This window comes from Hydra vulgaris, chromosome 09, assembly GCF_038396675.1.
Source record: "Hydra vulgaris chromosome 09, alternate assembly HydraT2T_AEP".
NCBI lineage: Eukaryota > Metazoa > Cnidaria > Hydrozoa > Anthoathecata > Hydridae > Hydra > Hydra vulgaris.
In genome coordinates, this window is record NC_088928.1 from 27290764 (window position 1) to 27303182 (window position 12419).

A 12419-nucleotide genomic window follows, 5' to 3' on the forward strand; every position below is an offset into this window, starting at 1 on the left:
TGGTTTCCATTTGAGGTCAGTGAACAATAATTTGAGGTCAGTGAACAATAATCCAAAAAGATATAAAGAAAAAGTGAGAGGGTTGCCATTTATTAATATAGGAATGTCAAGAATATTGTGACTTTTGTGAATTGCCAATCTGTTACAGAAGTGATATCAGATTTAAGATCATGTGCCTGTTATAAGTGATCGAAAAGAGAAGACTTTTCATGACTGAAGTATAAAATTGTATCGTCAACAAATAGAGCCACTTTGGATGTAGGATTGTCAGGAAAATTATTATTGTAGATAAGAAAGAACGCAGAACCAAGGTTAGCACCTTCAAGGATGACTTTAATAAAGCAATTAGAAAGAAATAATTTCATTATCTCCAAATTATTCCTAGATACACCATACGAAGCAAGCTTATGGAGAAGACCAGCATGACAATCTTTATTGAAAGCTTAAAATATATTAAGAACAATAGCCTTTGCCTTGTTGTCTCCATCTAATGCATAATAGAAGCTTAAGTTATAGCAGTTAGCAAGTCAGCAGTAGAACAAGAAGATAGAAAACTATATTGATTGTCAGACAGTAAGTTATTAGACTCAAGATGGGAGGATAAAAATTTGTTAATCAAAGAATTTTTAAAGACTGATTAAAATTTGGAACCACATTATTTATATTAAATAATTTTACAATTGGAACTAAATTATTAGTTTACTCTAATTCAAAACTCAAATGTTCAATTAAGGTGAGTACAGTACTTTTGTAGCTACAGCTGTTGCCATATATGTTTTTGTCAAAAAAAATTCTATTAACAAAAAAATATCAAACCCCAAAAAGTTTTTAAAATCAGCCTTATAAAATAACTTCATATGCATGAGTATTTAAAATAATCACTGTAAACAGTAACAGAGTATTTACAAAAAAGTTTATCAGATATTTTTCTCCATATTTATCTTTTATAAAACAAATTTTACATTTTTTTATTGCTCTTGCATTATCTTTAACTTAAAGTTTGCTTTATATGTTTTCTAATATCAACTACTTGTTTTAAACAGTTACAATGGCTAACAAATCATAGTAAATTAAGCCACTTAAACTTTAAAAACTTTTAAATCTTTAGAATTTACCTCCACTCGCATATTCCATTATCAAATATAGTGTTTTATCTGTTTCAATAACTTCATAGAGTTTAACTAAAATTAAAAGTAATCAAACAAACATTCAGTGATTATTTAGTAAAATGAAGCAAAAAGTATAATATGTACTAATTCAAATTAAGTCTAATACTGACTAGTAGAAATATAATTGTAATTTTTATCTAACTTTTAAACTAAAATCTTTTTAGTGACTTTTCCCTTATCCTTCTAGCTTTTGAAAACTGAAAAACTTTTTATCACCCTATATGTAATCTTTGAAAATTCTTTATTTCAAATGTTTAAAGCGTAACTTTACTTATTTACTTAGAAAGAACTGACTATTTTGATCAACTTTGCTTTTGTGATCAGGATGATACAGGATGCAAAGAAATCATCTTTAGAAGATAGCAGTAAGTGGCAAATTAAAAACTTCATCATGACAAGCATGTATTATTGTTTAACTTAATTAATTACCATGTTCTTATAGCTCATAAATAGTTGGTGTCAAACTAACCCTAGACATTTCTTGTAGAAGAAGAACATAGTCCTCCAAACATGCCGCTTTATCTATTTATGCCAATTTTCTGACTAGATGACAAAGCATGAACAATAGCATACAAGTGACCATTCAGTTAATATTCTTTCTTAATGATTTAAAATGTTATTATAATTAGCTTTTCTGTCCGAACTATTTGTAACAATGTTCACTTTGATTCCAAAATATTGTTCAAGGTAATAAACTTTTTATTTTTATTTAGATAACTGCTTTAAAAAAGTTGAAGACTGCACATTCTCATAAAACTCTATTTTCCATCTGGATCATCAGAGGCCTCTCAGATTGCATCTGAGTATGGGTAAACAATGTGAAAAATGTTAGTACTGAAAAAAAGTAAAACATTCTTTTGGGAAAAATTTTAACATCCATCAGCTCTTCTGATATATATCAAAGGTTAAATTAACTGTTATATTAAAAAAAGAAAAAAAAAAAAAAAAAAAAAGTACAAAACAAGTCTGAATTTTTATAAGGACTATCATGAATATGTTGTTCACACAGATCATGCTATTTTCACTCAAACGGACAGAAAGTAAACTAAATTATTATTTTTGAATTATAATTTGATGTTCATTTTTTTTTGTTTAGCACTTCAGATAACAGATGCTGGTAGCTACACTTCTCAGTTTTTTCTCAGTTTTTTCATAAAATTTAGTACTTCTTTAATGATTTTTTTTACTATGCATCTTATTGCATTCTATGCATAAGATGTTGTTTCTTGGCATTATATACATAAAATGTTGTAGTAATAAACTTATTTGAACCTATTTAACAACAGTCTATATTTAATAACAGTCTATATTTAATAACAGTCTGTATTTAATAACACTCAATTAAGTTTAGGTTAGGTTAAGGAAAAGAAAATCATTTCAGCTTTTTCTTGTTGGGAAACAATCTTTTAGTTAAAAATAAGTAAAGTTATAAGAATAGTAAACTTAAAACAAGAATTTTACATCTGTAATTATTAATGAACAATAGACAAATAAGTTGAATAAATAAAGCTTTAAAAAACTTCAGCAAAATTATTTGCGCTTCTTTTTTTCTTTCTTTTACATTTATCCAAATGAATCTTAATTCTCTCTACCTTTTTCCAATAATTATATAATACTCTAATTGTTTGTTAACTTAATATGGTCACTTCATTCCACTCACTAACCTTATTTCTTCCTCCCGAATGATACTTGGGCATGTTGAAGAACATATAATCTACTTATATTTTAAATATAAGTAAAACTTTAAAGCGATAACTCCATTTCAAAATAGCTTTATATTAAGCTAAACGCAACCTGAATATTAATTAAGCTATTGTATAAGACAATACGCCTGTAAAATAGCTTTCAAATAACTATAATTCTATTGATACAAATAAATTATTATTCTACTATATACGCTTTTACTATATATGCTATGGTTTCACACCAAGAAAACTGGAGACACTGTCAGTAAACATATTACACATAAAGCTACTATTGATTTTAAGAAAAATGCAAAGATCCTCAAAAGTTGCAATTTTTACATGCATGCTATTTTCAAAACTGGAGTCATAATAATACAATATTTTTAACATAATCTTATCTTTAATATAGCTACTTGAGAGAGATAGAGAGAATGTTTATAAAGCTGTAGTTGTGGATTAATTAACAACATTTTCTATCTTTAATTTCTATTTGTCTTGATTTGAAATAGTAGCAATTGTAGACAAAATTATTTACTTTTACTATATTATTTAAACTATTTAAAAGTTCAATATTTATTTTCTAAAACTTTATACACTTTACATAACTTCTAAGTTGTAAATAAAATAATAAGTCATCCATTAAAATATTTTTTTATTTAAATTTATTTTCAAAATTTACACTTTTAAAATTGAATTTAAAAAAAAAAGACTTTGACTGAAAAAAAAAATTATATTTTGAAACTAGAACTTTTAATAAAATCCTGAAACTTAAGAATAATTTAAAAAATTATTCTAAATTTAAAAATTTTTAAAAAGAGTTTAAAGGCAATGTTTAGAATGAAATTTTAATTGAATAATAGCACTAAAAGTAATACAAATAAAATTTATCTATAAACTGTTATCTATGAACAACATACTAAAATTTATCTATAAACTGTTAAATTGATTAGTTGATTATTTGAACAACCCAAAAATATTGAAGCAAAAATATCTCTATTCTAAAAACTGATAATAACAATTCTAAGTATTCCAACAGATATAAATAATATACTAGTAAATAATATTCTTACCAATATTTGGATGGTCAAGATATTTCATAATGCGAACTTCACGAAAAAGCTAAAATTAAAAATCTAAATTTTATATAACTTTGTTATTGCTCAAAAGCTTAAACTACTTACAATTATGATAAATAAAATCACTACAACTTATAGATGAATATTTCTATAACTTATAGATAAATACATTTCTTACTTATAGATAAACAATTACCACTAAAACTTTTGCAATTAAATAACTCTCTAACTTACAGATAAATAATTCTAATTAAATACTTCATTACAATTATTTAACTATTATATAAATGCACCTTTTGAAGGGACGTTTGATTCAGTTGTGTCTTGTCAATAATTTTGATTGCAACCTGTACAAAAATACTTTATTATAACAGATCAAAAATAATAAAGAATACTTCAAACTAAAATCTTGAAAAGTAATAAAGATGTGTAAAAGTAATAAATATACATTGCTCAAATGTTATAAGAGATGCTAAAAGGTATTACCATAAAACACATTATCTTTTAAATGCAATTGTGGCTTAATGTGGCTTTCTCATTGTGTTGATTTTTAAATTTTATTTTTGAGCTACTAATTGGCTAAATGATCCTGATAGCAAGTTATTTTTATACCGTATCTACCTAATTTAACATTTTTAATTAATATTTAATAATTTTATAAATTATACTTTTATATAAACTATATTTTTTATATAAAATATTATTTTCAATAAAGGTATGTTTATATATCAAAAATAAATAAAAACAATCATTTTTGACTAAAATACTTTTGGATCTGTCTTTTCAGACAGATCCAAAAGTATTTTAGTCAAAAATGATTCAGCTAAAAAAATTTAGAAAGGGCAGGAAAAATCTGATTCGAATAAGTAAGTAATGTGCTGATGAAGCCATTTACTTCATGTAAACCTTTAACAAGTTGTTTTGTTTTGTTGGACAAGTTGTTTTGTTTTGTTGGACAAGTTGTTTTGTTATTAAACTTATCATATATGTATTAGAATTTGTAATCAATTTTATGTCTTCTATTATATTCTTTTTCACTATTATATATTGCTTTTAAACAGATTTTTACTAAAACTTTAAATGAGAATGATTATATGTAATCAGAACATGTCTTGAAAATATCAAAATAACTACCCAAATATTAGTTGTTTTATCAAAAGTACTTTAGATGTAGATAAACTGGTAGATGTTAGATAAGAGATAAAATCACTTCAAACTCGAGTTCAAAATCACTTCAAATCACTTTAAACTCGAGTTCAGAATCACTTCAAATCACTTCAAAACACTTCAAACTCAAATCACTTCAAATTACTTCAAACTCGAGGGGGAAAAAACATTTTTAACTTTTTAAGATAATCACACCGAATATTTTATAAAATATTCATTGAAACTTCACCCAAAAAAGCTTTGAAAATCTTCAAGAAAAAATGGTTACTCAATTTAGAGACCACAAACTATATTGCTGATCAAAATAATAAAAAAGAAAAGGTGAAAAGGTTTCATTGCTATCATAAGTAAATAAAAGGAAGAGGTCAATTATAAATATCTTGAAATAAATTTCTATAAACAAAAATATTACATTTTGCTAATTTTGCTATTGAACAAAATATATTTTTATAATAAAATATATATTTAGCTATTGAACAGAAAAAAACAAACCTCAAGATAATGGTAAATAAATTCCATATATATTTATAAGATATATATAAGATATTCCTGAGAGGAATAAGACTTCAAAACTTTTTCTTCTAATGATTAGAAAGCAAACTGCAGCGTCAAAGCATCAACATTAAACCACCCATGTTTGCGTTAAACTTAATACTTTAAAAAAAGTTATCATAGTTCAAGGGTTGAGAATTAAGTAATGGCGAAATGTGATATCTCAAATAATCAATTGGATATCTTTTTTGATTTTGAAAAGTTTCAGTTTATGGAAAACTGTTAACACTGTATTATTGAAAGTATTAAATTAAATTTATTTACCAAAAAACAAAAAAAAAATACATTTACGACTACAAAAAGTAATAAATAACACTAGCTTACTCATAACTTACAATGTTTTGTTTGTGGCTACAGTTAGTCGAGGTAATATTAGTGAAAAAAAAATAAAAATAAAAATAAACATTATATCCTAAATTTTAATTGAAATATAAATGAGAAAAATACATAGATATATAAGTAATATTGAAAACTTTAAGAAACTTTTACTAACGCTTACTCTAAAAACAAACATTCTTAAATTTTACTAAGAGTCTAGAAATACCTGCCTTAATTTTAAAATCAACGAATAAAAATACTACTCATTTTTTTATTAGTGAGAAACTATAACTTTTAATGCTGTTAATTATTCAATTAATAAAAAGAATGAAGATAAAAATATTTTATAATATTTTTTTGTTTGTGCTTTTTCTATTTCAACTATAAGTGCTATAAATTAGTTTTCATATTTTTTAAAACACCTTTAGTTTTGTTTGTCAAAGGAGATGTCAGTAAATGACAGCACCAGAGAGTTATAAGTGTTTTTACGAGAGTGTTTAGTTAGATTAGATCTTTTGTGGAATACAAATAAAATTGGTGATCACAACTATTTAAAATATTTCATAATTGCTAAATTCTTTTGGACTTGCAATACACAATAAATATAAAAATGCATATATACTTTTTATACGTAAATATTACATAATAATACATAAATACTTTATACATAAGTATAAATACTTTTATTTGATGATTATTCGCATAAATAAATTATTAAAGTTCAACTCATCAGGTTTTGTATTAGAGTTTCATCATCTATGTATAAATATTTTTATTGAATACTGATTATTAGATTTTAGGCTAATAGGTGTTAACAGATTTAATGGAAAAAACGAAAACCAGAAATATTGCCAAATATTGTAAATCATGAAAAACAAAATTTAAAACATAACTGGTTGTATTTTGACAGTCAAAATAGATATCACCTCAATTTAGTTTATTACAACTTAAGTTGTATCAAATAGCACTTTTAAAGCAAAAAATATTAGTTAAAAAATATTTTACCTCTTTTCTAAATTCAGCCCTTTATGTAAAACTTATTTAAAGGTCAGTAAAAAATGTATTGCTAATATATTTACAATAAAAATAAAGCTATATAGATGTAAAAATTATTTTTAAAATTTATTTAAAAAAATAATAAAATAAAAAACAACTATGCTAAAGATTTTCTTCTTTAAGTCTTAATTAATTTTTCAATAATTTCAACAAAGCTGATTTTGCATATACAACCATAAATTTTTTGCATATACAACCATTGTTGTAGATAGTGGATCAATAAAAAAATAAAACAGAATTTTATGGCACCCAACAAAAATTTTGTGTGGGCCAAAAAAAATTGGATTGAGTACAATGTGGATGGATAAATTGGACTTTATAATCTCTACCTGCTTCAACTTTCATGGTTATTTTACTAATCCACCACAAGTTATAATACTTGAAAAAGATGAAATCCATGATTACAAATAATCTGCTACACAATATTTGGTATCTGTATATGATTAAATGTTTGAACATCAGTTTGTAAACAAAACCATTTAAAAGATATTGTTCAGTTGTTAATTGGTATCAAATGGTAAAAGCATCTTTTCCTGCCAAGTTTCTTTGCATAGTAAACCTTGGTTGTAATATTGATTGAACTTTATTTAACCGTACTATTCAAAACATTATAAATTGAAAAAATTTTATATTGGTTCACAAAATTCAAGCATCTTATCTACATCTAAAAACTGTCCTTTTTAAACTGACTTGAGTAGATATTCTAAGCTTCATCAATACCAAGATATCTTTTAATATAATGAGTGTTTGCCTTGATACAAATGTAATGAGTTGTTGTATTTTATAACCATACATTATGCTGAAATAAAAAAGTAACTTAGATATCAAAACAAACTTGATTTATAGTTTAGAATAATAAGATGAAGTGTACATTATAGTTTACTTCAGTGGTAATTTTGCACCTTATCCTTAACAATAAATCGAATACTCTGCAAAGTCACCCAATACTATGCATCATTAGGATTGAATAGTTCTTTACAGTTGAGGTACATGGCTTAACTTTGCTATAAATAAATGGAGTTTAAGACTATTTTATTGCATGAATTAAAGTTTCGGATAATGATTTTTTGATTGATCAGTGTTGCTATGTCTATGTTGCCATTAGTTAGTCACTTCTTTTTATTTATTTTATAAGCATAACTTCTTTAATCATTAGTGTAACTCCTTTATTGGAGCAAGATTGACACCATCTTATCAACCATTAATTTCTAAAATAAAACTATAAAATAAATATACCTATAATTATTTTTAATTTTTATTTCTTATTGCATTAACTTATTACTACAATTATAATTGTTATTTCTTTTTATTATTATTATTATTCTAATTCACCTCCCCAAGGCCACGACGACTATATAATCGAGGAGGCTACTTTTAGTTGTGGTATAGTCCTCTCTTAACTATATAACTCCAAAACACAAACCTTGACGGACAAGGCTGCTAAACGTAAAAACAAGTTGAACACTTGTTATTATTATTCTTGTTATCTTATTGTATTATTATTATTATCACTATTAATATTATTATTATCATTATTGTTATTATTACTGTTGTTATAAACCATTAACAATAGAAAACAAATAACTTGTTGCTGATATTATTGCTATTTTATATAACATGCATCATGCATTATCCCTATTACAAACTATCATTGCCATCAAGTTATCCAGACAAGATAGCAGTTTTACACAATATTGGGCAAAAGCTGAAATACAACATTTAAACTAGAGAGCATGGATTTGAATGCTACATAAAGTTCTTTCAAATTAATCAATATTAATCCTTTTTGTATAAGTTGCCTATACAAAATCACAGAAAAAAAGAGAAAAGAAACTTTCCTTTTTTTTTTGGAAATGGTTTATACAAAAAACTTTTTTTAGCCTTTCTAACCTTAAGTATACGGTAAATAAATACATTAAAAACTTCTCCAGCCTTTGAGAGTGAGCATGACTCTAGATATAGTCTTATTTTCATTAAGTACATCGTTAAATTTTCAAGCTTATCTATTAGTTCATTCAAAAATGCATATAAATCATCAATTTTTCTCTTTGATTACATAATTTTACTTCTTCTGTAATTATACCCTGTAACTTTTCGCAATAGCTACTACATAACTTCCGCCCCGATACAATAGAAATATCTCATATTTTTAGAACTATTGCCATTGATAGTGATGTCATATTTTCTATAAAAAAGAAACAATCACTTCTGAAAATTAATATTAAGTCAGGTTCAGTGTTAAAAATATGAAAAATAATTACTTGTTTATTCTATATATAAAAAAAATAATATTGTCTTCTTGAAAAATCATTTGCCTCACTATTTCTTTAAAATATTTATATTTGAATTGTCTTTAGTATAGGATAAAATAATATAAAATTTTCCTTTTATATTTTTTTTTCTTATTTCCATGTTTTTCAAAAAGATTTTACTATTTCTGAAATTTTCACTAAAATGCAACTGCTGGGTATTCCCTATAATATAACTGCTGTAAACAATTTTCCACAACCATATAAAACAGCTCTCCATAACTAATGTTTTTCATCACTTGAAAATGTTCATGGATCCAAAAAACCTTATCTTCATTTAAAACCTTGCTTTTGGCAGTCAACATTACATTCTATTCCAATAAAACATGTTTCAAGATTTAAATTAATATTTAAAAATCATAACATTTAGCAAGCAATTAGTAAAGTAAATATCAATATTCCTGTGCAGTAGAGCTGTGCAAGATTAGGTTTTTTATCTTCAATCGAATTCGATCGAGATTACAAAAAATTTGATCGAGTTCAAGTTTGAGATTATTAAACAAACTAGTAAAAGTGCACATTCAATTCATTTAAAAATGTCATCATCAACAAACCATACTTATCCTAATGCTAAAAGTCTACAAATTTTTATGAAGAAAGGTAAGTTCTTCTACATGTCCTGCGTTTAATGGAAACAATGTTCTCAGATGTTGAGTTCAGACGCTCTAAATTGACACTGGTCGCTGGGATTGCCAGAAGTGATTGAGCAAGCTTAGCAAGAAAAGAAAATTGACATTTATTTTGCCTCCACCTCACATCATCATCAAGCACACTCATACTTGACGCATCAGCATCAGCAACATTGTCATTGGTTGCAGTTGCTGTCATCATGTTATCAAGAGATTCCTACAAGCCTGTTGATTGTGTTTCTAGTGTAGACTCACTGAATGCTGAGACTGGACTAGTTTTGGTCCTGAAACTGGAAATGTTGGAAGTTCATTGAGTAATTCACGAAGCTTTGATTTTGCAGTAAAGTGACTTGTACCTAGGATCTACCAGCGTGCAAACTGCATCTGGCTGAACCTAATAAAATATTACAGAAACTATCACATAGTTCAAGGAATATAGATAATTAGATATCAATATATTAGATAAGTATGACCATGGTCCGTAATGCAATTGAAGTTAAAGAAAGCTTTATGTGGAAATAGGTAATTAAAAATTAGTGTGTGATTGATAATGACAGTGGATGTCAAAAAAAGATTGATAAAATACTGAAATAAACACTTATATACTGAGTCTCAGTATATAAATAACTATTTACGTTACCTCGTCAAAAGAAGGAAACTATCTTTCTAAAGATGCCACAAGTCTCCACGCCAGTAAAATTTCACAGCCTCTATTTGCAATATCACTGATGAAACCTTGCAATTTCTGGTGTAATCCATGCAGAGCTGGTATTTTCATAGATAACACTGAGTAACTTTCACCATAAAACTCTCTGCTAGCCTGTTCAAAAGGAGTTAAAATCATTACATAACACTTGGCAAGCTTCTATTCGTTTGTAGTGAGATTCTCCACCTTACCAGTTAATGGGATTTCAGCTGATAAGGACACTCATTATGAGTCCACGTTCATCTCTTTTTAATTGCCTTTGTTGTGCATACAGCAATTGAGATGATTGAATACTAGATGGTAGTGAAGCGTATGAGCGAAGCAAGGTAAGTCCATAAAATTTTGACAAATGTTCATGGCTGCACTCATATTACTACGATTGTCTCGAAGAACGTATATTGGTACTGCTCTTGTAGACCAATCTTCAATTGACTTTTCAAGAGATTCTAATATTGCTTCGCCCGTATGTGACACAGCCACAAATGGTTTATTCTCCAGTGTATATGATTGCATTTGAAAATCAGCAGATAAATACATCAAAAAAAATGATATATAGGAATCCAGCAGGCAAGAAGATCATATGTCTGTGGAAAAGCAATAGAATGGCATGCCAACAAACTCAGTAGAAATGCGATCATTCATTTCTTGTTTCAAATTTTTATACATACTTGGCACAATACTGCGAGAAGTGCTCCTACTCGGAATATGATAAAGGAACAACCAATTTCATAAGTGCCTGAAAACCTTGTCTTTCTACAAAATCGTACGGCAGGTAATGGGAAGCCAACATGCGCCCAATAGCTTGTGTTATTCCTTTAGCTTTTTTGTGATCAGACGTCCATGCTGTTTTCTTAGCCCACAGATCTGTGACACTTACTGACAGTTGTTTTCCAGCTTTATTTTCTTCCTTTTTTCATTCTTTTGCTTTTTGTGCCTTTTTATTACACTCTGCTGATTCTTTCTTATGATAACTTCTCAGGTGAGTAAATAAGCCAGTTGTAGATGAAGTAGGACAAGATACTTTTTGACTGCATTTTCCAATTTTATAAAAACCAAAAATAGTATCATTAATTTTACGTCTATCAAAATAATTCCAAATGACGCTCCTTACTTTCTTGTCCTCCATTTTGAAGCGTTTTAATATAATTTTACAGCAACTTTTTGAAGCGTTTTAATACGATTTTACAGCAACTTGTTAAATATTGAACTTTAGGCTCAAAATTCGAATTATATTCAATTAATTAACTAGATGCGAGTTCGATTATTGAGTAGACTCGAACTCGAAACTTCCAGTTTCGCACACCTCTACTGTACAGTAACAGGAAATTCATATACCAAACTTTTTACAATATAAAATTAAAAAAAAACTATTTTTTTTAAGCTGACTAAGCATTTAAACATTTTTTATTTTTTCTTTACATAAAACGCTAATATCTATATAAAAGGTATTTAGAAAAGACAAAAAATGCAATAATGCTTTAAATGTGATATTTGATACTTATATTTTAAAATGTAAAAGAACAATAATTTACATTTAAATTAAGATTAACACTGTTTTGATAGCCGTACAAACCCCAAATTATATATCTTTATTATTTAATTTATGATATATCTTATTTATATATTTATATATCAAGATATATTCATTATATATCTTTATTATTGAAGGTATCATTTTCTGATACTCAGATACTAAAATGATAATAAAATAAAATTGATATTTAAATCCACTAGTTGGTTTTATTAAATAGC

General features: G+C 26.3%; 1 protein-coding gene across 9 annotated transcripts in view; it reads right to left on the reverse strand.

The window, feature by feature from the left end:
- LOC100214508 (MAP/microtubule affinity-regulating kinase 3) overlaps window positions 1-12419 on the reverse strand; it is a 63625-nt gene that overhangs the window by 48820 nt on the left and 2386 nt on the right. For all 9 annotated transcript variants that reach the window (XM_065805212.1, XM_065805209.1, XM_065805205.1 and 6 more), the window contains exons 3-5: window positions 4224-4277; window positions 3925-3973; window positions 1116-1181 (exon numbers count right to left, since the gene is read on the reverse strand). In XM_065805212.1, coding sequence (XP_065661284.1) covers window positions 1116-1181; window positions 3925-3973; window positions 4224-4277 — 169 coding nt within the window. The remainder of the gene's footprint in view (window positions 1-1115; window positions 1182-3924; window positions 3974-4223; window positions 4278-12419) is intronic.